This window comes from Microcaecilia unicolor, chromosome 4, assembly GCF_901765095.1.
Source record: "Microcaecilia unicolor chromosome 4, aMicUni1.1, whole genome shotgun sequence".
Taxonomy (NCBI): domain Eukaryota; kingdom Metazoa; phylum Chordata; class Amphibia; order Gymnophiona; family Siphonopidae; genus Microcaecilia; species Microcaecilia unicolor.
The window spans coordinates 263,843,921-263,870,872 of record NC_044034.1 but is presented as its reverse complement, the minus strand read 5'-3'; the positions used below and the strand labels follow the sequence as shown (position 1 = coordinate 263,870,872).

Here is a 26,952-nt window from a genome sequence, read left to right as displayed (position 1 = left end):
CGAGGCTCTCAAGACATCATACAGTAAGTCTGCCAAATAAGCCAAGCCCGATTCCAGGGCCGGCCAGTCAGCCCTCAAGGAAGGATCCGAGGGGGAAGCCCGCTGCACCATCGTCAGGCACGCCCTGGCCACATAGGAGCCGCAAACTGAGGCCTGCAAACTTAAGGCAGCCGCCTCGAAGGACGACCTTAAAGCCGCTTCCAATCTTCTGTCTTGGGCGTCCTTTAGGGCCGTGCCACCTTCCATCGGCAACGCCGTCTTCTTAGTCACCGCAGTGATTAAAGAATCCACGGTAGGCCAAAGAAAGGCCTCACGTTCACTTTCAGGCAAAGGATAGAGGCGGGACATAGCCCTAGCCACTTTGAGGCTCGCTTCCGGGACATCCCATTGAGCCGAAATTAAGGTGTGCATGGCATCATGCACGTGGAAGGTTCTAGGCGGGCGCTTCGTCCCCAGCATAATGGCAGAGCCAACAGGGGCTGAGGGAGAGACGTCCTCTGGCGAGAAAATCTTCAAAATGCTCATGGCCTGCAGTAACAGGTTGGGCAAATCCTCTGAGCGAAAGATCCGCGCTGCAGAGAGGTCATCCGCTCCATCCGAGCGGGAATCCGTCTCCTCCAAGGAATCCCCAAAGGACCGTTGGGAGAACTCAGATACGCTGCCCTCATCTACATCAGAGGAAACAGTGTCCTCTAAGGCCTGGGAATCCACCCAAGGGCGTTTACTTCCGGGGGCCTCAACCCCGTTATCGGACAAGGGAGAAGGGGCAGCGTTTTGCATAAGGAAAGCTTGATGCAGCAGCAAAATAAACTCGGGGGAGAAACCCCCCAGACTGTGTATTTCAGCAGCCTGGGCCACAGCCCTAGACGCACCCTCAACCGGCGCTCGCAAGAGCGGGGGAGCAACATGCTGCGCATCCAAGATGGCGTCCGGCGCGACACTCCGCGAAGGAGCCGCGCGGGAAGAACGGCGCTTAACTTTAGCCGCTTTTTTGCCGTCGCCCAAATCAAGGGCGGCCATGGCATGAACATCTCCCAGCTCAAGGGCGGCCCAAGAAGAAGCCGTCCGAGCAGAGTGGCCGGCCAAGATGGCGGAGGCGAGCAGCGGGGGATGGGCGTTTATGGCGGAAAAACCGCCGCACCGGAGGAAGACCCGGGACACTAACTGGCCTCCAAACTGACACCCAACAAGGGCGAATCAGACTTTAAAACCCCCGCATCCCCGCTAGAAGCGCACACGCGGTCCGGGGAGCGATTCTTCGCGCCCTCGCCCTCCGACGCCATAGGCCACATGGAGATCAATCGCGGAACCCCCTGCCCGCTATAAAAAGGTAAAAATTACCTGCTTCTCGCTCCGAGCTGTAACGACCTGGTGTCCCAGTGAGTAGCTGCAATAAACGTTTAAATAAACGTCGAAATAAACGCCCTTAAGGACGTCCAAAATTTTTTTTTTTTTTTTAACGGAGCTAGCGGGAGGGGGGAGAAAAGGAGGGACCTGGCGCCACCATGTTTGCACTTGCTCAAGAAGAGCCCTCAACCCCAGGCACTCAACAAAACCTAAAAATTAGGCTTGGAGGCCTAGCCAGAGCTGCTGCTGTGTGTGACCACCACCTGCTGAGATAGAGAACATACAGAGGAGTTTCCGGCAGCACATGACCACATATAGGGAGGCAAAAAATTGCTCTCTATCTCCACCTGCTGGTAGATGGACACAACCCACCAGTCTATGGATTGATCAGCATGATGATATGGAAATATAATTCTGTATATTATATTGCACACTGCTCAAAGGAGATAACGTTTGGCTAAGCGGCCCAAATTCCAGACCTGAATCAAAATTAGAATGTATAGCAAGCCTTGAACACTTTAGTCTACAGACAATCCAAAGCGAACATAAATTAGATAAGAAGTGTAAATTATAAATAATGTTAGAAACACAAAATTATAAGCCACTGTAAAAACTGTTACCATTATTTATTAGCATAACTTTAAACTAATTAACTATTAGGAAGATACAAATGTAAATTAATGTAAGAACTCTGTCACGAAATGCCTAGCCACTCGCCAGGGGCTAATCCTGCGGCTATCCGCAGCACAGCTCAGGTCCGCCTGAACCTGGGCATGTGCTCTAAACTAGCACCCTTCTTCCACCGACTGGGTCACAACTGCCTCTGGGAGAGTCTCTCGCTCTCAAGTTATCCCCAGTGATTTCTAGGTTACTGGGGCCACACTCACATTACACAAACCACCAGGATTCTTAGTCAGCCTAGACAAGCAGAGTCAATAAATTAAAAAAGGTTTATTGTCATAAAAATTACTGAACAGTGAACTACAAAAACAGATGTAAAACAACAGGTAACTGAATAAGGATCAATTACAAAGCTATCCAAACATTCTGTCACTACCTGGATAGTGCCTGGGAAGTACAGGAAATATAGCTGCTCACGAGTTACAGAATACAACTGCTCACAGGGTCTCAGTAAAGAGGTCTTTCTCTCTCTACTTCCAAACTGAAACTAAGGAAAAATCCAGTATTTCTTGACTGAATTTAAGCTTCTGTGCCAATCAGAGTCCAGAACAACATTTTTTTAAAGTAGCTGGCCATATCAGTGCAGGTTACTTCCTCTTTGTGTTAAACTAAAGAAAGAACAGTCATTTCTGTGTAACAGCTTTAAACATAAAACACGCACCACCAGCTGACCAAACTAGAGAAATACACTTCATAAAATATTCTTATAATTCACATGCTAGAAAATTCACCATTTCACCACAAACACACAACAGGCACAGGCAGATCCTTGTGACTCTGGGCAAGTCACTTAACCCTCCATTGCGCCAGGTACAAATAAGTACCTGTATACAATATGTAAGCCGCATTGAGCCTGCCACGAGTGGGAAAGCGCGGGGTACAAATGTAACAAAAAAAAAAAAACACTATTTATAAAATGGTTAGAGTAACTGCAAATACAAAAAGATGGCGCAGGGTGGTAATGGCCTTAAAAGTCTCCGGTATTCCTAGGAAGTCAGCCCAGAATCAGATGGATGTCACAGAAGGAAACCCATAGGCTGAAGCCCTAGGAACTGTATGGGGGAGGGGATACAGAAACAGGCTGGCTCATCCCAAGGGACTGAGATGTTAGCTCAAGTAGAAAGGAGCAGGCAGCCAAGACCCTAGCAGTAAGGTAGGAACTGCCTGTGTATCATACCTACTCAGTTAAAGCACAGCTAGAAGCCAAGGGGGAGCCTTGGGGAAAGTGACATTCTCTTTATGGACATCACTGTTTACCAGTAGAGCAAAGAATAATTTTCAAGATACTGGTCCTTATATTTTAAAGCCTTTAGAACAGATATACTAGAATATTTATCTGCTCTTACCATCCCTTATTCTACCAGTAGAATGTTACATTCCCTGCACGACTTTTGGTTGGTACTTACAGGACCTAAAAATGCGCAACCTGAAATGACCAGACACAGCACGTTTTATTTTCTGGTCCCTTATACCGGGAACAACCTTCCTCTCTCCATCCATTGTGAACTTGCTTTTTAAAAGTTTAAAATAGCAATAAAAACTTGGTTGTTCCACCAAGCTTTTAATTAAGGGTCGGTATAGAGCCTCGCACAGTGGTTATGATAAATTGTCTGTAGTTATGTTTGTCTTAATTTATTATTTTTGTCTGAGAATGTTCTCTTAATTTCTTTGTCTTTAGTACTCTCATTTTGTTTCTTTCCTATCATGTTAGATGGAGTTCTTTTCTGTTTTTATATATTTTAGCCTGTACACGGCTCAGTTCTGCTAGTCAGTTAGAGCGGTATAGAAAATGTTAAATAAACTATAAACTATGGAAGCTTTTCAATGTCCTTTGCCGCTTCATTAGTAGGCCCTGGCACTAAGTGACTCTGAGGATGCTCCCTCTCCTGATGTGTTTCCCCCCAGCTTTCCTATCATGATTATTGTAGTTCTCCTACCCCCTTACTCCTTCTATCCTACCTCTCCTTTCTTCTCTACCTTTACTTAGGGGTCTGAGCTAGCAACATGTGATTTAAACTGGTTTTAGCCAGTCTAGCAATCACGTTATTCAGCGTCTAATGAGCAAAGGGGTTCTGGTGGTTTTTGTGTTTGGAATAGCAGCTAACGATAATCCTATGCAAATGTATTAGAATGAGCTCATTAGTATTAAAATGAGCATTCCGAGTGATGCACAGAAGGACCGCCTACCTTTAATGTGCAAAATTTTCTCACAGCTCCTGTGTGAGGGAGACTTCTGGGAGGAGCAGTCTGCTTGCAGTTTTCAATGCCAAAGCTTGTCAGAGAGAAGAGAACAGCTTTAGAAAGGCAGAAAAACAGTTACTGAAAACAAAAGCAAAAGATTATTAGAAATCAGGGACTGCCTATACTTGGTCCATCTGTAACAAGTCTAAAGGTGTTTCAGTTGGATAGGCAGTGCCTTAAAAGTTGAAGAAAATACTTTTTTTTAACTTGACAGCTTTTTAATTTATTTGAAAGCTTCCAAAATGTAGATATAAATATCATTAAAACTGAATAACATTAAAACAGCTTCAAACATTATTGTAGCTGGTAGAAACAGCACTAATAAAGGCTATATTTTGGCTCATTTGTCTACACTGTGTTATACAATACAGATGGCCAAATTTCAGGCAGGATATCCTGTTTCCTGATGGGTTCATCTTAACTTTTGTTGTAATCTGCCTTGGGAAGCCTGCTGTTATAAAGATGATGGAATATATTGAAATTAAATGAAAGTAGAATTAAACTCTCCTTTCTTTGGGGCACATTAAATCACAACTTCATCTGTTTTGTAGAAGTTTACATTTTAGATACACAAATGGATTATTCTGTTTTGAACATGTTTCAGGGGGAAGTGGTTTTATAAGTCAAAATAAAAATAAATATTTTGTTTCATGCAGATCTCTTTTGTTTAAAAATAACTAAATGGGCAATAAGCCCCTAATGCAGTCCATTGGTTTTCTTATATTTTGTTCTTGTGATGACTTATACTGTGCCAAAACTGAAAACTCATCTCTATCCGGTCAATAATAAAAGGAGCTCATTGTGAACATTTTGCATCCTAAAAGGTTGTTTTGTGGCTGTACTTGAGAAATTGTGATACTGAGTAAATAAACGTATGTTTGTATCCCTAGTTATGTATTCAAAGTTTATATAATCCTTTCAAGATATCCAGTTAATCGTGGAACATAACCACAGAGGCATGGTATGGTCACATCTTCAATATGATAATACTAGGGCCCAGCTAAGGAACAGGTTATTTTGAGTTAGTCTTCACTGGACCAAACTTGCTTTCCTTGTGCCATCATTACCCAGTGGGTAGGCAGTGCTTAAAAGGTGGAGGATAAAGGATTTTTTTTTAACATTTATATCACACATTATCCCAAGCAAAGTCTGGTTCACTGTGGCTTACATCTGAAAATACAGTAAGACAGAATAACAGAATTCAGTTATATCATGGGAGCAAATAGATGGACATGTCTGAAACATTTACAAAGTTGAGATTAACATACATACTCAACTGGGTATTTAAAAGTTTGTCCTTTAATAATGCCACATGTTAAGAAATCATAGCCATAAATATAGGCAGTTATTCAAAGGCTATCACATGCTCACACTAGAACAGGCAACCATCGCATTGCAAAAGTAAACAACTTCTACAGAGTACATCCAAAATTTAATTTTTATTTTTTTTATTTCCATCTTCCAAAATTCCAGACAGCAGATGTACAGATCAGCAGGACCCAAAACAATCCAAAACAAGTCAGAAACAACACAGTTTATACCTAATTGTTCAACCATCCTTAGGATTCACCTTTGGGTTTAAAAAGCAAAACCATGTGCATGAAAGGTCTGGATAAACAAATCAAAACAATCAACTGTTAAAGCAAATGCCCACAATATGTAATACGTGGTAACACCGATGGAATATTCACATAGAAGGCAGCCTGAGCCAACAGATTTATTTTCCACTGAACATAATTTTGTATGAACTTGGCAGTTAACAGTGTGCCGAACTGGACAATGTTGGCACATTTACACTGACTCTGGACTTCTGCATGAAGGCAGCTCTGCACTCAATATTCAGTATCTGTCTTCTAAATAGTACTAATAAAAATATCCTTTTTTATAATATACCACAGCAATCCACAAAGCAAAAGGTGCAAGTTCCCACATGCCATCTTTTTCTTCCGATGTAGGCAAAGGAAACATTTTTTAATGCTCTCAAGTTTCAACCTAATTCATGTTTAATGTGTGATATGTCATAAATAAATAAGTAAATAAATAGATACAAACTCTAATGTTAGGCAGCTGATTCGCATAACATGATGTCTGTTTTAGTGGCCCTTTACCAGGAGAAAAAAAATCTCTGCACAAATATAACAGTGCCAGGGTGTCCCTATAATCAGCCCCTCCAATTGGCATGCTGATTACAATTAAAAAAAAATTACTACTCTACCTATGAAAAGTTACTCCATTATTATACTTCCTCTGTGTACATCTGTGTACTGCACAAGCTGGCGTATTTGAAAATATACGTGAAATTAAATAAAAATGCTACCAACAATAAAGAACAACATAATGGACACTGCAGCTCATAGGTTTGTTTGCTTTGAGTGTACTGGGATGACGGCTGCTAAGGGAAGGGGAAGCAGAGGCTAACCTAATTGCCTTCAACTTTTTAACTCATTTTGGGGTCCTTTTACTAAGCCGCATAAGCGTCTACGTGCGCCCAATGCGTGCCAAAATGGAGTTACCGCATGGCTACTGCATGGCTCTTGCGGTAATTTCATATTTGGTGTGCATCCAAAAAACATTTTTTATTTTTGGCCGCACGCCAAGTGGCATTTAAAGCACATAGGTCATTACCGCATGAGACTTTACCACTAGGTCAATGGCTGGTGGTAAGGTCTCAGACCCAAAAAGGACACACAGCAATTTGGATTTTGCCGCACATCCATTTTCAGCAAAAATTTTTAAAAGGCCTTTTTTACAGGCACACTCAAAAATGGATTGGCATGTGCCTACACTATCGAAAGCCATTATTCTGCGTGCCTTTGTAAAAAGACCCCTTTGTCTCCTGTTTTATCTAACTTCCTTGTGGTGGGGGCATTGCCTGAATGAGAGCAGCAGGGCAACACTAGAAAAGAGAGCTAAAAAGTGCATGTCATGTACTTGTGGATATTACTGTGTATCTGGTGAGGATGGTCTCACAGAAATGAAACTTCCCTTTGAAAATCTGGGCTTGAATGGGGAAGTTCACTTGTACAAATACTAAGTAAAGGGAAATTTTCAGCCCAGAGAATTTACCCTGTCCAGTCTGCCTATAAGTTTATGTTGCTTTTTCCATTTGTGAACCTTTTTTCACATGTAAACTTTAGAAATGTATACCTTCAACCCATTGCCCTTAAACCTCACTCTTTCAGGCAGTCGATCCTCGAATCTCTGAGTTTGTATCAAAGGCAATAGAGAGGGAATATGACTTGCCCAGCTTCCCTGGTTCTGAGCCCACCACTGCACAGCTGCCAAGTTACCCAGCTCCAGTCTAGGAGTGAGACTTTTTGGCCAGTCCTGTTTTTCAACTTATATCCCAAGTCAGTGTTCTTTTTGTAGTCTCTGATATCATCAACTTAAATCAGCACTTTGGGTTCCATAATGTACCATTCAGAAGGAAGGGATCCTCAGAAGCTTAGCAGAGATTGGGTGGCAGAGCCAGTGGTGGGAGGCGGGGCTAGTGCTGGGCAAGACTTCTACAGTCTGTGCCCTGAAAATGGCAGATACTAATCAAGGTAAGGTATATACAAAAAGTAGCACATATGAGTTTATCTTGTTGGGCAGACTGGATGGACCGTGCAGGTCTTTTTCTGCCGTCATCTACTATGTTACTATGTAATAGGGATGAAAAAATCCAGGACTGGCTCAGAGTTTCCCTCCAAGAACTGGGTAACTTGGCAGCTCTCCGTCTCTACCCATTAAGTCTCTCCATTCAAAGCATGTGCTTGCATAGTCCATATGCTCACACACTATTACTGCTATCATACCCACAGCTAGGCTCTGAAATTTTCCCTGCTACTTCTGGAGAGGTGAAATGATGGTGGGGCATGGGGTCCCTGGTAGGGCAGCCCACAAATGTATGCTTGCCTAGGGCCCAATATAGTATTAATCCGGCCCTGCTTCTCCCCCTTACTTTTCTACAAAACAACTAATTTTCCCCATACCCCTGCGCCATGTTATAACATTATTCCTCCCCCCCCATGGATTTCTTTAATAATCCCCCTTCCTTGCACTGCTTTTTCTTTTCCTCAACGGGCTTTTTATCATACCATCCTCCAGACAGATATCTCTTTAGCATAATGCCCTTACCCAGTTTCCCGCTACAAATTTACCCCTCAGACTGCAAACAGCCTGAGGCAGGGCCTTACGGTATTCTTCCAATTTAGTTGCAGTAAATCACTTTCAACAATATTTCAACAATATTTTGACACCCAACAGACAGGACTTAACAAGGATCTGGGTTTTCTAGCCCATTATAAACCATAAAGTTGTATTTCTCTGTTTATCACTCTCCTCTCAACTACCCACACCCATCCTGTTAGACTATCAATGAAATGAAATGCTTTGATGTACCCAACCCCCACCATGCTAGACTGTCATTGAAATGCTTTGAAGCTTCACTTATATATACTATCAACACATTTGCTTATTTCCGATCTGACGAAGAAGGGCAACCTTCGAAAGCTAATCAAGAAATGTATTATGTCCAATAAAAAAAGGTATCATCTTATTTTCTTTTCCATGTTTTATTTTGTTTGATTTCTATAGATAACATTATTTGGAAAACACACCCTCCTTGATGGGCTAAAATATTGTACTACGCTGCGCCTGTCCCTCCAAACGCCTCATCTCCTCTCCTCCCCTACCCCGCGCGGAGTTCTAACACAGCAACTAAGCTAGGCAGGCCTTCCCTTCTCGCATCCCTTTCCATTTAGACTCTTCTGCGGCACATAATTTTCTCCTGGGCACTAGCTCCACCAACTTCCTTAATCGAAAACCTTATAAGCAGATGAGATGTCAATCTTAGTAGCAAGACTATTATAACTATTATTCAGCACCCACTGTTACCAGAGTGAAGTGAAGTGAAGCGAAGCTTCCACCGTAAGCCGTCTTCGCGGCGCATCAAAATAGTAGTGCATGCCGCTTCCGGTTGCCAGCGCTGCGCATGACAATTTCAATGTTGCCTGTTATCCTTATCCAGCCAAATTGGGCTACTTTTGAACAATGGCTGCGGACAACTTATTCTTGTTACAGGTTTTTGGATTTCTTTCTTGCGCTGTGTACTTTTTTTTTTGGGGGGGGGGGGGGCGTTATTCATTATTATTTGAAGCCTCATAGATTTTCAAAACCTCCTTGATCTGGTCCCCTCTTTCCAAAGAAGCCTCATTCTGGTACTCCAATAGCTTCTCTCTGTGTATTCCAGAGCCTCATTCTGGTACTCCAATAGCTTCTCTTACTGTATTCCATGTAAGGAGGTTAGATCATCACAATGGGCTATAAACAGGAGTGGAAGCGAGCCTATCTAGTCCACTGTAAGCAAGGAAGCCAATTAGGAAAATCTAAGTTTCCCCTTCCCAGCGCAGCCGTCATCCCCGTTCACTCAAAACAAAATAAGACAACCTATGAACTGCTGCATCCATATTGTGTTTTGTTTTGTTTTTTAATTGTTGGTCCATCTGTAGCAAGTCTAAAGCAGTTTCAATTGGATAGGCAGTACCTTAAACGGTGGAGGACAAAAGTTTTGTTTTACTTATTGGACAGCTTTTTAATTTTTTTGAAAGGTTCCCATATGTACATATAAATATCATGTAACAATTGAATATCACTAAAACAGCTTAAAAATTATTATAGCTGGTAGAAACAGCAATTTTAAACTCTGTATTTGTGCTCATTTTCTACACTTAAAACTTAGTAAATACACTGTATACAATACAGATGGCCAAATTTCAGTGAGAATATCCTGTTTCCAGACATCACTGCGGAAACCCAGGCCAAAGTATTGGCCTGCTTATCTGACATCGCTGCCTGGATGTCCAACCGCCACCTGAAACTGAACATGGCCAAGATCGAGCTCATTGTCTTCCCACCCAAACCCACTTCTCCCCTCCCTCCACTCTCTATCTCAGTTGATAACACCCTCTTCGTCCCCGTCTCATCTGCCCGCAACCTCGGAGTCATCTTCGACTCCTCCCTCTCCTTCTCTGCGCATATCCAACAGATAACCAAGACCTGTCGCTTCTTCCTCTACAACATTAGCAAAATTCGCCCTTTCCTCTCTGAGCACACCACCCGAACTCTCATCCACTCTCTCATTACCTCTCGTCTTGACTACTGCAACCTACTCCTTACTGGCCTCCCACTTAGCCATCTATCCCCCCTTCAGTCCATTCAGAACTCTGCTGCACGTCTTATCTTCCGCCTGGACCGTTATACTCATATCACCCCTCTACTCAAGTCACTTTGCTGGCTTCCAATCAGGTACCGCGTATAGTTCAAGCTTCTCCTACTTACCTTCAAATGTACGCGATTTGCAGCCTCTCCCTACCTCTCTACCCTCATCTCCCCTTACGTTCCTACCCGCAACCTCCGCTCTCAAGACAAATCCCTCCTTTCAGTACCCTTCTCCTCCACTGCTAACTCCAGGCTCTGCCCTTTCTGCCTCGCCTCACCCCATGCTTGGAATAAACTCCATTAACCCATTCGCCAGGCCCCCTCCCTGCCCATCTTCAAATCCTTACTCAAAGCCCACCTCTTCAATGTCGCCTTCGGCACCTAACCACCATACCTCTACTCAGGAAATCTAGACTGTCCCAACTTGACATTTCATCCTTTAGATTGTAAGCTCCTTGAGCAGGGACTGTCCTTCATTGTTAAACTGTACAGCGCTGCATAACCCTAGTAGCGCTCTAGAAATGTTAGGTAGTAGTAGAATATCCTGTTTCCTGATGGGTTCATCTTAAATGTTGTAATCTGCCTTGGGAAGCCTGGTGTTATAAAGATGATGGAGTATATTGAAATTAAATGGAAGTAGAATTAAAATCTCCTTTCATTGGGGCACATGGAATCACATCTTCACCTGTTTTGTAGAAGTTTACCTTTTAGATATACAAATGGATTCTGTTGTTTGAGCATGTTTCAGGGACAAGTGGTTTAAGTCAAAATAATCAAAATATTTTCTGTCAAACAGATCTCTTGTTTGTTGAAACATAACTAAATGGGCTATAAGCCCCTAATGCAGCCCACTGGTTGTCTTATATTTTGTTCTTGTGATGGCTCATACTGTGCCAAAACTGAACATACAGTGAGACAGAATAATAGAATTCAGTAACATCCAAAATTTATTTTTATGTTTTAATCATCGTTCTTAAAAGCAAAACATGTTGGTTGATAAGCTTCATACAGAACAAGAAAAACCAGTAAACCATCCAACATAGCACAATAAAAACTTTTACAGAGAACATACCCCAAGAACCCTTCCCCTCCAGTACTCCCCTCCCTCCCTTCCTATAAGCCCACCTGACTATTTTCACCTGCCAAAATAACACAACAGATCGGTAGGACTCAAACCATTTCATAACGAGCACTGCCTCCATTGTATGCAAACCTCTGTCATGAATATTCATTGGAGAAAGTAATCCACTGAGGTGGATGAACACAATCTCCCACGAAAACACAGCAAATAAAGAGAAGTGGGAAGTGGACCAATGACTCCAGGGAAACGGGATACTGATGTTTGAAGTACCACTTTATTCACAGACTATTCATTGTCAATATCCTGAAAAACCTGACGGCCTTGGTTAACTCCAGGACCAGGTTATCCTAACATCCATAAGAGGCAGACACGGTCATATAATTAACATTATAATTTTATTTCTCTTTGGATAATAACTGAGAAAATGCTGTTAAAAATTATATTACAAAGCATGACATTGACTTGGTTAACTTCTGCTGTATATTGTGATATCCCCCTTCTCACTCAGGGTGACCTGGTTCTCAATACGCAGATCATATGCAAATTAGTGTGCTACCCCTTCTCGCTCAGGGTGACCTGGTTCCCACTAAGCAAATTAAACAGGTCTCACCAACTGCATATTTCTCAGGCAACTCTTTATTCCAGCCCCTGGGCACACTTCTTCTAGCTTAATACTTTATGCTTTCATGGGTCTTCACACTGAGCCGCCCCACACAGATACATGGGCTCAGTACTAGCTTCAATACTTTGGGGACTCCCAACCCCAGGCTTTGCAGCCTGCTTCTCTCAGTACTTTGGACACCCAGTCCTGGACACACAGTCCTCCCTTTGAACACACAGTTCTTTACCAGTACTTGGGACACACAGTCCTTCCTTTGAACACACAGTTCTTTACAAGTACTGGGGACACACAGTCCAACACTAATGCTTTAGGGCCTTCTTACCCCAGGATTTTCAGCCTGCTGATCTCCTTTGGACACCCAGTCCACCCCCAGTCCATAGGGTTAGCCAGTATCTTCCAGGGGGATCTCTCTTCCTTCCGCTGCCAGCTCACTTCTCTTCCTTTCACCCCTCAGGTGGGGTATAAAGTGGTTAATTAGCTACACAGGACCCAGCCCATAACCTCCTACACCTGTGGACATCCCAGAGCTCTCCCCCCCGGTCCTAGCGACCTCCACCTATTCTCCTACTAGCGCCCTCTAGTGGCCTACTCCGGATAGGACACCCTCTTACTTATCACAATATCAACCAGTAGTAAATAATAGTAATAAACAATTTTAAGTGCATTTTTATAATATACCACTGCATTCTTCAAAACAGAAGGGGCACGTTCTCACAAACCATCTTTCTCTTTTGATCTAGGCACAGAAAAAAACAAAAAAGAGCTTTCAAATGCTCCCTGGTTTCAACCTAATACATGTTAAATGTGGAATATGAATGTCATAAATAAATAAATAGAAACTCTGAATGTTGAGCACCTGATTCTCATAACATGATGTCTGTTTTAGTGGCTTATTACCAGGAGAAAAAAATCTCTGCACGAATATTACACGTCCTAGGGTGTCCCTGTAACCAGCCCCTCCAACTGACCACTGATTAAGATTTATAATAAATTACTATTCTACCTATGAAAAGTTATTTCGTTATTATACTTCCTCTGCGTACATCCGTATGCTGCACAAGCTGGCATGTTTGAAAATATAAGTGAGATTAAATAAAAATGCTACCAACAACAAATAACGACAGAGTGGATGCAGCAGCTTATGGGTTTGCTTGCTTTGTTTTGAGTGAACGAGGATGACGGCTGCTGTGGGAAGAGGAAACAGACTGACCTAATTGGTTTCAGTGTTCTAACGTACTTCATCTCCTGTCTATTAAACCTTCTTGGTTTAGATTGAGAACAGGACAGGAGACGGAAAGGAGATTGGATAAAAAACGGAGATGGGGAGAGGTTATCTAGTCCATTATATGGGCTGAAGCCAGTAGGCGGAGCTTGCTGCTGCTTTAGTACACTAAAAAAAAATAGTAAACGTTATTGAAAACAATAGCAAAAGATTATTAGAAATAACGGACTGCCTATGTGTGGTCCATGTGTAAAAAGTGTAAAGCTGGTCCAGTTGGGATAGACAGTGCCTTAAAAGGTAGAGAACAAAAGTTGTTTTGTTTTTATTTTTTACTTATTGGATATCTTGTTAATTTATTTGAAAGCTTCCCATATCTAATGAAAATTGAGTATCACTAAAACAATTTTTAAAAAATTATTGTAGCTGGTAGAAACATAAACTCTGTATTTTGTGCTCATTTTTCTACACTGTTCTATACAATACAGCTGGCCAAATTTCAGTGAGGATATCCTGTTTCCTGATAGGTTCATCTTAACTTTTGTTGTAATCTGCCTTGGGAAGCCTGGTGTTACAACAATGGAATATATTGAAATTAAATGGAAGTAAAATTAAACTCCCTTTCGTTGGGGCATATTCAGGTGAATTTTCGAAGGAGATGGGCATCCTTCTCGCAAGGTTGCCCAAATCGGCATAATCAAAAGCTGATTTTGGGGGCCCTCAACTGCTTTCCGTTGCGGGGACGACCAAAGTTCACGGGGGTGTCAGCAGTGTAGCGAAGGCGGGACTGGGGCGTGCTTAGATGGGCGTCCTCGGCCGATAATGGAAAAAAGAAGGGTGTCCCTGACGAACACTTGGACGGCTTTACTTGGTCCATTTTTTTCACGACCAAGCATCAAAGAGGTGCCCGAACTGACCAGATGACCACCGGAGGGAATCGGGGATCACCTCCCCTTACTCTCCCAGTGGTCATTAACCACCTCCCATCCTCAAAACAAATCTTTAAAAATACTTTTTTGCCAGCCTCAAATGCCATACTCAGGTCCATCGCAGCAGTATGCAGGTACTTGGAGCAGTTGTAGTGGGTGCAGTATACTTCAGGCAGGTGGACCCAGGCCCATCCCCCCACCTGATACACTTGTGGTGGGAAATGTGAGCCCTCCAAAACCCACCAGAAACCCACTGTACCCACATGTAGGTGCCCCCCTTCATCCCTAAGGGCTATGGTAGTGGTGTACAGTTGTAGGTTTTGGTGGGGGGTTGGGGGGCTCAGCACCCAAGGTAAGGGAGCTATGAACCTGGGACCTTTTTCTGAAGTCCACTGCTGTTGTGTAGAAGCTTACATTTTAGATACACAAATGTTTTGAACATTTTTCGGGGGCAAGTGGTTATACAAGTCAAAATAAAAATAAATATTTTGTTTCATGTAGATCCCTTTTGTTTAAAAATAACTAAATGGGCAATAAGCCCCTAATGCAGTCCATTGGTTTTCTTATATTTTGTTCTTGTGATGACTTATACTGCGTCAAAACAGAAAACTCATCTCTATCTGGCAGTGCCGTAGCGAGGATGCCTGACACCTGGGGCGGGTCGCCGCTGCGCACCCCCCCCCCCCGGGTGCAGGGCACGGCGCCCCCCCTCTGGAGTGCCCCCCCCCCCGAAAAGCACCCTACCTTTCAGCGGGGGGCAGGCGGGAGGGCCGATCCGCCACCAGTGCACGTCACTGGGAGCTGCGTCGGCTCTGCTGCTTCCCTGCTTTCTCTGCCCCAGAACAGGAAGGTAAAATTATGTATAATCATACCTGATAATTTTCTTTCCATTAATCATAGCTGATCAATCCATAGACTGGTGGGTTGTGTCCATCTACCAGCAGGTGGAGATAGAGAGCAAACTTTTGCCTCCCTATATGTGGTCATGTGCTGCCGGAAACTCCTCAGTATGTCGATATCAAAGCTCCATCCGCAGGACTCAGCACTTAGAGAATTACACCCACGAAGGGACACTCTGCCCAGCTCACCACCGCCGAAACGGGGGAGGGGAATTAACCCAGCTCATCCCCACACAAGTGGGGGAGGGGAATCCGTCCAGCTCATCCCCGCGGAGCGGGGGAGGGACACCACACCCGCCGATGCGGGGGGATCTGGCTTATCCTGCAACCGCAACCGCGGGAGGAGCTGACTGACCCTAACACCGCCGAAGCGGGAGGGGTACAAAGCTGCCCTACAGCCGCACGAAGCGGGAGGGAGTGCCGGCAGAATTTTAAGTCTCAATCCAGCCCCGTAAAACGGAGGGGAGAGGAATGCAGCAGCTCACTGTAACACAAACTCGTCTTAACTCTTGAAGAATCCAAGTGAAAAAACTTGAACACGAAGTCTTTCTGAAGTAACTGAAGACTAAACTTGAACCTGAAATGCAACCAGAATAAAAACAGTACAGATATCTGGGAGGGGCTATGGATTGATCAGCTATGATTAATGGAAAGAAAATTATCAGGTATGATTATACATAATTTTACCTTCCATATCATCAAGCTGATCAATCCATAGACTGGTGGGATGTACCGAAGCAGTACTCACCCAGGGCGGGACATTGAAATCCCTGACCTCAACACTGAAGCTCCAAACCGGGCCTCCGCCCGTGCAGCCACAGTCAAACGGTAATGCTTGGAGAATGTATGAGCCGAAGCCCAAGTTGCCGCCTTGCATATCTCTTCCAAGGAGACGGATCCGGCCTCTGCCATCGAGGCCGCCTGAGCTCTCGTGGAGTGAGCCTTCAGCTGGATAGGCGGCACCTTCCCCGCAGCTACATAAGCCGCTGCAATGGCTTCCTTGACCCATCTTGCCACTGTAGGCTTAGCAGCCTGCAGACCCTTACGAGGACCTGCAAACAGGACAAACAGATGATCCGATTTCCGGAAATCATTGGTCACTTCCAAGTATCTGATGATGACTCGTCTCACATCCAGATATTTAAGAGCAGAGTACTCCTCTGGGTAGTCCTCCCTACGAAAGGAAGGGAGACAGAGCTGCTGATTCACATGGAAGCGAGAAACAATCTTGGGCAGGAAGGAAGGCACTGTGCGAATAGTCACTCCTGCCTCAGTGAACTGCAGAAAAGGCTCTCGACATGAGAGCGCCTGGAGCTCGGAAACTCTTCTGGCTGAAGTGATAGCCACCAAAAACACTGCTTTCAACGTCAGGTCTTTCAGAGATGCCCTCGACAAGGGTTCAAAAGGCGGCTTCTGCAATGCTCTTACTACCAGGTTGAGATTCCACGCAGGCACCACTGAGTGCAGAGGAGGGCGCAGGTGATTAACTCCCTTGAGAAAGCGCACCACATCTGGCTGCGAAGCCAGGGAAGCACCCTTCAGGCGGCCCCTGAAGCAAGCCAGAGCCGCTACCTGGACTTTAAGGGAACTGAGCGACAGGCCTTTCTCCAGACCTTCTTGCAGGAACGCCAACACTGAAGAAATTGGAGCAGTGAAGGGAGAAAGTGAGCCTGCTTCACACCACGCTGCAAAGATACGCCAAACCCTGGCGTAAGCAGTAGAAGTAGAGCGCTTCCTCGCTCTCAGCATAGTGGCGATGACCTTGTCTGAGAAGCCCTTCTTCCTCAGACGCTGCCGCTCAATAGCCAGGCCGTAAGACCAAAGGGGGAGGGATCCTCCATCACCACGGGACCCTGATGTAACAGGCCCTGCTCCACTGGCAGCCGCAGAGGATCGTCGACTGAGAGCCTGATCAAGTCCGCATACCAGGGACGCCTGGGCCAATCCGGACCCACCAGGATTACCCTGCCGGGATGCTTTGCCACCCGGTCTAGCACCCTGCCCAACATGGGCCAGGGCGGGAACACATAGAGAAGCTCTTGTGTCGGCCACTGTTGGAGAAGAGCATCTACTCCCAGGGATCGAGGGTCCCGTCCTCTGCTGAAAAAGCGCGGCACTTGGCAATTGGCCGATGACGCCATCAGATCTAGGCTCGGCTGGCCCCAGCGCTTCGTGATGTCCAAGAACGCCTGAGCAGATAGCTGCCACTCTCCGGGCTCCAAGGTATGGCGACTGAGAAAGTCCGCCTTGACATTCATGACTCCGACAATGTGGGCCGCTGAAAGCTGCTCCAGGTTCGCTTCCGCCCACTGGCAAAGATTCATAGCCTCCTTGGCTAGAGGGGCGCTCTTGGTACCTCCCTGGCGGTTGACATAGGCCACAGCCGTGGCATTGTCCGACAGGACCCGTACAGGCTTCAACACCAGTACCGGGATGAACTCCAAAAGCGCCAACCGAATGGCTCTGAGTTCCAGGAGGTTGATAGACCACTTTGCCTCTGCAGGAGACCAGAGCCCCTGCGCTGTCCTTCCCAAGCAGTGGGCTCCCCAGCCCGACAACGAGGCATCCGTCGTGACGACAATCCACTCTGGGGTCACCAGAGGCATTCCCGCAGACAACTTGTCTGTCTGCATCCACCAGCTCAGCGCCTTGCGCACTGCTGGGTCCAAGGGAAGGCGCACAGCATAATCCTCCGACATCGGAGTCCAGCGCTGCAGCAAAGAGTGTTGAAGTGGTCTCATATGAGCCCTGGCCCAGGGCACAACTTCCATCGTGGCCGTCATAGAGCCCAACAGCTGCACATAGTCCCAAGCCCGAAGGGGAGAGGCTACTAGGAACTGGTCCACCTGAGCCTGATGTTTGACAATCCGATTGTCTGGCAGGAACACTCTGCCCACTTGGGTGTCGAATCGAACTCCCAGGTACTCCAGGGACTGAGTCGGGCGCAGCTGGCTTTTCTCCCAGTTGATGATCCATCCCAGGGAGCTCAAAAGAGCAACTACCCGGTCCACAGCTTTGCCGCACTCTGCATAAGAGGGGGCTCGGATCAACCAGTCGTCCAGATAAGGATGGACTTGTACCCCTTCCTTTCGAAGGAAGGCCGCGATGACCACCATTACTTTGGAAAAGGTCCGCGGAGCAGTAGCCAACCCGAAAGGGAGGGCTCTGAACTGGAAGTGTCGTCCCAGGACTGCAAAACGCAGAAAGCGTTGATGAGGAAGCCAGATGGGAATATGCAGGTACGCTTCCTTGATGTCCAAGGATGCCAGGAACTCTCCTGCCTTCACTGCCGCTATAACAGAGCGGAGAGTCTCCATGCGAAAGTGCCGCACTTTCAAGGCCCGATTGACCCCTTTGAGATCGAGGATAGGCCGGACAGAACCTCCTTTCTTTGGTACCACAAAGTAAATGGAGTAACGTCCCTTGCCAAGCTGACTTTCTGGCACCGGAACGACCGCGCCCAGGCGGATCAGATTGTCCAAGGTCTGCTGCACTGCCACAGCTTTGACCGGAGACTTGCAGGGAGAGAGTACAAACCCGTCTTTTAAGGGTCGGCAGAACTCTAGTTTGTAGCCGTCTCTGATGACTTCCAGCACCCACGCGTCTGAAGTTATTGTGGTCCACTCGCCCAGAAACGAGGACAGCCGTCCTCCAATCTGCACTGGGGCGTGGACCAAGACCCCGTCATTGGGTACGAGACCCTGGGGGAGGACCGGAGGGAGCACCTCCGGGACGGCGGTCTCTGCGAAAGGAATGCTGCTTGGGGGAGAAATTCCTCTTGAAGGAAGAGGGGGCAGAGGAACCCGACTTGCCCGGGCGGTACCGACGGGCCTCCTGCAACCGTCCTCTGGAGGTACCGGGACGAGTACTAGCCCGAGCCCTGACCTCTGGTAATTTCTTGCCCTTAGACGTGCCGAGATCGGTCACGATTTTGTCCAGCTCGACCCCAAAGAGCAGCTTGCCTTTAAAAGGCAACCTAGCCAGGCGGGATTTAGAGGCGTGGTCCGCAGACCTATGTTTCAGCCAAAGCCACCGCCGCGCAGAGATTGTCTGAGCCATGCCTTTCGCTGAAGCCCTCAAGACATCATACAGCAAGTCTGCCAAATAGGCTAAGCCCGATTCCAGGGCCGGCCAATCAGCCCTCAAGGAATGATCCGAGGGGGAAGCCCGCTGCACCATAGTCAGGCACGCCGTGGCCACATAGGAGCCGCAAACTGAGGCCTGCAAACTTAAAGCAGCCGCCTCAAAGGACGACCTTAAGGCCGCCTCCAATCTTCTGTCTTGGGCGTCCTTTAGGGCCGTGCCACCTTCCACCGGCAACGCCGTTTTCTTAGTCACCGCAGTGATTAAAGAATCCACGGTAGGCCACAGATAGGCCTCACGTTCACTCACAGCCAAAGGATAGAGGCGGGACATAGCCCTAGCCACTTTAAGGCTCGCTTCTGGGACATCCCATTGAGCCGAAATTAAGGTGTGCATGGCATCATGCACGTGGAAGGTTCTAGGCGGGCGCTTCGTCCCCAGCATAATGGCAGAGCCAACAGGGGCTGAGGGAGAGACGTCCTCCGGAGAGGAAATCTTCAAAGTGTCCATGGCCTGTAACAACAGGTTGGGCAAATCCTCTGGGCTAAAAAGCCGCGCTGCAGAGGGGTCATCCGCTCCATCCGAGCGGGGATCCGTCTCCTCCAAGGAATCCGCAAAGGACCGTTGGGAGACCTCAGACACGCTGCCCTCATCTACATCGGAGGAGACAAATTCCTCCAAGGCCTGGGAATCAACCCGAGGACGTTTACCTCTGGGAACCTCAACCTCTTTACCAGACGAGGGAGCAGGGGCAGCGTTGTGCATGAGGAAGGCCTGATGCAGCAGCAAAACAAACTCGGGGGAGAAACCCCCCAGACTGTGCACTTCCGCAGCCTGGGCAACAGCCCTAGACGCACCCTCAACCGGCGCTCGCAATAGCGGGGGAGAGACATGCTGCGCATCCAAAATGGCGTCCGGCGCGAAACTCCGCGAAGGAGCCGCGCGGGAAGAACGGCTCTTAACTTTAGCCGCTTCTGTGCCGTCGCCCAAATTAAGGGCGTTCATGGCATTAATGTCTCCAACCTCAAGGGCGGCCCAAGAAGAAGCCGTCCGAGCCGCGTGGCCGGCCAAGATGGCGGAGGCGAGGAGCGGGGGATGGGCGTTTATGGCGGGAAAAACCGCCACGCCGGAGGAAGAACCGGGACATTCATCGGTCACGAAACTGTCACCCAACAAGGGCGAATCAGGCTTCAAGACCCCCGCATCCCCTCTAGAAGCGCTCAAGCGACCCGGGGAGCGACCCTTTGCGCCCTCGCCCTCCGACGCCATATGCCACGAGGAGAAGAATCGGGGAACCCCCTGCCCGCTATAAAAAGGTAAAAATTACCTGCTGTCCGCTCCGAGTTGTAACGACCTGGTGTCCCAGTGAGTAGCTGTAATAGACGCTTAAATAAACGTCGAAATAAACGCCTTTAAGGACGTTCAAAAATTTTTTTTTTTTTTTTTTTAACGGAGCCAGCGGGAGGGGGGAGAAAAGGAGGGACCTGGCACCACCAGGTTTGCACTTGCTCAAAAGAGCCCTCAACCCCAGGCACTCAACAAAACCTAAAAATTAGGCTTGGAGGCCTAGCCAGAGCTGCTGCTGTGTGTGACCACCACCTGCTGAGATAGAGAACATACTGAGGAGTTTCCGGCAGCACATGACCACATATAGGGAGGCAAAAGTTTGCTCTCTATCTCCACCTGCTGGTAGATGGACACAACCCACCAGTCTATGGATTGATCAGCTTGATGATATGGAAGTAACCTGTTCCGGGGCAGAAAGAGCAGCGAACCAGCGAGCCGACACCCCCCCCCAGCGCGTGCACCCGGGGCGGACCGCCCCACCGCCTCTCCCCTTCCTACGCCACTGCTATCTGGTCTATAATAAAAGGAGCTCATTGTGAACACTATCCACCCAAAAAGGTTGTTTTGTGGCTGTACATAAGGAATTGTGATATTGAATAAATAAGTGTACGTTTCTATCCCTAGTCATGCATCCAAAGTTTATATAATCCTTTCAAGAAATCCAGTTAATTGTTTAACTTATTAGTGGAACATAACCACAGAGGCATGGTATGTTCGCATAGGGCCCAGCTAAGGAACAGTTTATTTAAAGTTAGCCTTCACTGGACCAACTCAATATCCAGCGGATAGGCAGCGTCTTAAAAGGTGGAAGATTAAGGATTTTTAAAAAACATTTATATCACATTTTCCCAAGCAAAGTCAGTTTCAATGTGGCTTACATTGGAAAATACAGTGAGACAGAATAATAGAATTCAATTACATCTTGGAGCAAATAAATGGATATGTCTGAAACATTTAACAAAGTTGAGATTAGCATATATACCCAACTGGGCATTTAAAAGTCTGTTCTTTAATGATACCACATGTTCAGAAATCATAGCCATAAATATAGGCAGTTATTCAAACATTATCACATGTACAAACCAGAACAGGCATCCATACACACATTGCAGAGGTAAACAACAACTTCTACAGAGTACATCCAAAACTTAGGGCTGTGTTTCCTAAGTCACTCTAGAGTTTTTAGTGTGTGTTAAAAATGTTAGTATGCCTACAGCGCGGTTTAGTAAACAGGGCCCTTCATTTTTATTTTCTCATTTCCAGTTTCCAAAATTCCAGACAGCAAATGTAGAGATCATCAGGATCCAAATCAGTCCAAAACAAGTAAAGTCAGAAACAATACAGTTTATACCTAATTGTTCAACCACCCTTAGGATTCACCTTTAGGTTTAAGAAGCACATGTAAGGACTGGATAAACAAATTAAAACAAAGTTTAAAGCAAATGCCCTTAATATGTAATACTTGGTAGCAATAATAAAACAGTGATGGAATATTCACATAGCAAGCAGCTCTACACTCATTATTCAATATCTGTCTTTTAAATAGTAGCAATAAAAAATATCAAGTGCATTTTTATATCACTGCAATCCAAGAAACAAAAGGAGCAAGTTCCCACATGCCATCTTTTTCTTTTGATCTAGGTATAGAAAAAAAAATATGTTAAATGCTTTCAGGTTTCAACCTAATGTAGAGTTTCTAGGTGTTTATTTACTTATTTATGACATTTATATTCCACATCAAACATGAAACGGATAGAAACTCTATGTTGAGCACCTGATTCTCACTGGCCCTTTACCAGGAGAATAATAATTTCTGCACGAATATAACTGGTGAAACTCATATTTCATTTGTGTACATCTGTATGCTGCACAAGCCAACCAACAATAAAGAATGACAACCAGTTTTTTCTGACCCTCACCACTGCATTCGGGAGCATCTGGTACAATCTGCCAGAGACTAAAACAATCTTTTTATAGGACATTTTGGGTTATTTCCAACCTAGAGGAATACTAATTTGACCTCTGAGGCAGGTGCCTTTGAGCGCCAAAACATGGCCCATGTGGGGTCCATTTCATTAAAGATTGTACCATTGTTCCAGTTCTGGAAGCCCTTTTGTGCTTTGTTTGCTGCTAGGCCATTGGTCTTCATTAACCTTTAAGCTGGGACCACTTTGGATTCTAATGAGCTGAAGGAGAGCTGCAAATATCTTCCCATGCAAAGCCACAACACTGCTGATCAATGTGTGATAATGACATCCATCCCCACCACCCCACCTTTGGACTTCATTAGGGAGTATCCTCAAGGTTGAAAGCATTTTCAAATGCATTCTCTTTTTATTGAGAAATGCCTGGTCTTTCAAGTATTTGGTTCTTCCCCCATCTACTTTCCCCTTTCTGTCTTGAGCCTGGTAGAGAGGCAGAGTACCAGAAAAAAACAGAAAAACGAGGGCCACCCCAGAGGTCTTCAGGGTTCTCCACTGCCCTAAGCAAACCTTCAGGGTTTCACTGTCAGGATCTATTGTTTTACTTTGACTACAGCTGCTGTTTGCTGTCTCCCTCTTCGCTGAAGATACTGCCCTAGGCTATTGCCTAGCAGAGTTGTGGTAGTTACTCTTCAAAAGTAATTAGTTGCAGTTACTGGTTACTTCTCAGTTTAAAGTAATTAGTTATAGTAAATAAATTAGTCCTTAAGGAAAGTAACTATTTGTATACTAATAGTTTAAAAAAATTTTGTATACAACATGAATAAACCAGTTTTATTCACTCAAACACAGTTTAATAAAAACCGATTTGAAATCAAGGGAATAATTAACACTTAACATATGTGATGGATGCAACACTACATGAAAATACAGATTAGACAATTCCTGATCTCTCTAGCTTTTGCAACAAACAAATGTGATGGATGCAACACTGCACAGGATGTATTAGTAGACAATCACTGGTCCATGTAGCTTTTTCAAAGCACCTATGTGATGGATATACCACTGATCAAGCATGCATTAAAGGTGATCACTAGTCCCTGTAGCTATTGTATAGAGCATAAGTGATAAATGCAATACTGCATGAGGATACATAATAGACAGACTGTCTACACTGGAGCACTTCAATCAAATAATTAGTTTAATAAAAACACATTTGAAATCAAGGGAATAAGTAATTAATAATTAACAAAAGTCTTGTTTGCTCTTAGCAAGAGCAACATTTCAAAATGCTCGTCATCAAGATGACTGCGTCCAGGCGTCAAAATGTGCCCACCAACACTAAAAAGTCTTTCAACTGGAGCACTTGAAGGGATTGCAGTGTTATGTTTAATGAAAACCTCCTTAACTAATGGAAATGTTTTTAAACAGTCCAATGATTTGTCACTGCTACATAAATAAAGTTCTAATTGCTGAAGTACACTTCCGACATAGTCAACATTGCCACTATTACTGCTTCCAAATGAAAAGAAATCCTCTTGATCATCTAATACTACAGCTGATTCGGTAGTTTTCTCTGTTTCATCCTGAGTGGCCGATAACTGAATCATATGATTCTTCAGAAGATTTCTAGCTTTCTGTTTTATGTGTTCTTCCATGCACCATCTCAGGCGAAACTGTGGCAGACTTACTGCAGCAAGGATCAATTCTTCAGATTCAAATGAGGAAGCAAAGCGTGTCTCTATTCCCTTTAAAACTGCATCAACTAATGGATTTGCTAGCTTCAAGTCATGTCTGATGCTTTGTAGTCTGTATCTGAGGGACACTATAGTCGGTAGGAGAAAGCCTATGTAGCAGTTCTTCTCACCCTGCAATATATCCAAAGCATTAGCAACAGGCTTCATGACCATGCAGTACTCTCCAAGAAAATTAATCTCAGTTTGTGGAAAGACTGGCAATTTGAACTTCTCACAAACGCTTCGAAGTCCGTTCTCACATGTTGCAGATAGAAGACGCACCTTGTCCACTGCCTCATACTGGGATTTCCACCAGGTGACATTTGGCACAATTAGACATGTGTGAAGTTCATCCCAAACAACTTCTGCAGCATGAATACTTCTGTTTAATTTATTCCAGAGCGCTGAACACTTAGCCATGGTGCTAAAATACATTTTCTTATAGGAAGGTACAGTCATTGCATTGGAGGCATCCTGAGCAACAATCAAATTTAGAGTGTGTGAAGCACAAGGCTTATGAGCTGGCAAGGAATACTGGAAGTTGTCTGCATTTCTGCTCTCAAGCTGCATTGCACTTTGCATATCAGTGAATTCAACTTCTTCATTTTCTTCAGATCGATCACTGTTCAAGGTTTTGTCAGGGTTTACAACAGATGAACTTTCTGGATCACCATGAAGTCTGAATGTCTTTATAAAGTTGGAGCCATTATCTGTGATGATCATCTGGACTTTGTCATTAATTCCAAAATTTGCATGAATTTGTTCAAGAACAGATGCAACAGCATCAAAAGTGTGTTGGTCTTTGAATCTTGTACAACTAAGAGCGGCAGATTTTCGCACCAAAGAGATCTCATCGATCCAGTGTACAGTTGTGCCAAAGAAACTGAGATTGTGAGTGCTCCATATGTCGGCTGTTGTGCAAAGATAACGAACAGATGTGAAATGTGCAGCAAGATTTCTACACATCGCACTGTAACGTTTCTCAATGGTGGATACCAGAGACTTCTTGCTTAAAACTGTTTTACTGGGCTGTAAGCTTTGAATCAATTTTACAAATGCTGGCTGTTCAACAACATTCAAAGACTGCATATCTTCTATGATGAAGTCAGTTATCAAAGCATCCACCTTTCCTTGTGTCAATCCAAAAATGCAGGCACTGTTCGAAGCGCTTTCTTTACATATATGAATTTTCTTAGTTTGGCGGTTTACTTCCTCAGCCGAAGTATCCACTTTTCTTTTCCTGGGATTTAATTCATTATCTTTTTGAAATTTGGATAGAGTAGAAGGATGCATTTTCTATAAACACAAAAATGATTATTGGAATTTACCAAGATGGAAAACATTACAAAAGATAGCACAGAAACATAAAATCTTTAAGTAGTAGTTAAAAAGAGTACTAAATCAAAGCTGTATAGATGTAGCTAACATACCTCAAGATGTTTCTTAAGATTTGAAGTACTGTTCATAGCGGTGCTGAGCATTTTCAGTGTAGGTAAACACAATTTGCATTGCACATATATATTCTTATTTATGTGACTTTTAAACTCAAAAAATTCCTTTAAATACCAGGCTTCAAAAACAATTTTTGGAGCTGCAAATTCACTCATCATAACTACTTTTTGCTTCTAACACAATCAAACTTAAAACAAAAAGGAAGCACTAAACCAATCAGAACAGAGATATTTCAGCTGTTTCTCTATTCTTAATGCTGCTGCAGTATAGAACATGCAGGTAACCTGTGACAAGTCTTTCTAGGCTGGATTCATTTGCCAGTGACTGAGTACTCTGATGACAATTACTCCATAAACGGGACTTGGGTCTGCTCTGGGGGCAGCAGGCTCAAGCTCCTGGAATACAGCGATGGTCCCTGAGCATATGCTCTGGGCAGGTCAAGTTTGTGGCAGTTGTGCAGTGTGCTATGGTAGTAGCGTGCCAGCAGAAGGTGAGCGGTGGCAGGGAGAGTGGCTTGACGAATACCTGGGCCTCCTCTTCTCCATGTGGGCGAGGAGACTTCCCTAGCTTTGCCTAATGGTTGAACCTGCCCTACTCACAGCCTCCCAGAGGAAAGACGCAGAACCCCAAGCGGGCATAGGATGTTCACTACTGATAAGTAGTAGTAGAATGTGACAAAGTTGAAAACTGCTTCCCAGCTACCTAAACAGAAAAGAAGGGCTTAAGTTGTTTACCTTCCCCAGCCAAGTTTCTCTTTTTTTCAGTCAAAAACAGATCAGTGTGAGTTAAAAAAAAAAGATAGGCAGGCTACAAGCAAAGTTTGAGCACCACAGTTATACTTCCTGCCCTCTTCTTAGTCTTTCCACTTTTGTAGTGTGTATTTCACAAAAAAGCCCAATCTTGCACTTTCAAACGCATTGTTAACAAATTAAACCTGTCTATAAAACAAGAATACCCAGCCTTCTTTACTTTTCTTGAGATGTCTAAAGCCAGTAACTCTTTATGCAGAAAAGACAGTTTATCCTGATCCTGACACCTAATCTCCAAACTCCACCTCTGAAATGGCTAGAAGCAGTCATCATAATGTAAAAACGGGAGCGATCTCCAATCTACTAAGCTCAAAAATGCACAAAAAGAACAGAAGAACTATCTGATGAGGCGAGGCCACAGTGAGGCTTGGAACACACAGAGA

The 26,952-nt window shown here is 44.9% G+C and overlaps 2 protein-coding genes across 5 annotated transcripts in view; both read right to left on the bottom strand.

Annotated features, from left to right (window-relative positions):
- CHAMP1 (chromosome alignment maintaining phosphoprotein 1) overlaps window positions 1-9,243 on the bottom strand; it is a 36,357-nt gene extending 27,114 nt beyond the window's left edge. For 2 of the 4 annotated variants that reach the window (XM_030201485.1, XM_030201487.1), the window contains exons 1-2: window positions 9,148-9,243; window positions 4,216-4,300 (exon numbers count right to left, since the gene is read on the bottom strand). The gene's annotated coding sequence lies outside the window, so the exon portion shown is untranslated. The remainder of the gene's footprint in view (window positions 1-4,215; window positions 4,301-9,147) is intronic. The other 2 variants (XM_030201486.1, XM_030201489.1) reach the window with 2 other exon arrangements.
- A 13,774-nt stretch (window positions 9,244-23,017) lies between these two features.
- On the bottom strand, window positions 23,018-26,914 carry LOC115469141 (zinc finger BED domain-containing protein 4-like). Its single transcript, XM_030201484.1, has 2 exons — window positions 25,739-26,914; window positions 23,018-25,604 (listed from the first exon to the last, which is right to left on the bottom strand). The coding sequence occupies exons 1-2, from the start codon at window positions 25,916-25,918 to the stop codon at window positions 23,811-23,813; spliced, it is 1,974 nt and encodes a 657-aa protein (XP_030057344.1). The 5' UTR covers window positions 25,919-26,914; the 3' UTR covers window positions 23,018-23,810.
- Window positions 26,915-26,952: the final 38 nt, after the last annotated feature.

Coding starts and splice junctions, on each gene's coding strand:
- LOC115469141 (XM_030201484.1), bottom strand. CDS start 25,918: ATGATGAGTGAATTTGCAGCTCCAAAAATTGTTTTTGAAGCCTGGTAT. Junction 25,605..25,738: donor ATCTTAAGAAACATCTTGAG/GTATGTTAGCTA, acceptor TTGTGTTTATAG/AAAATGCATCCTTCTACTCT.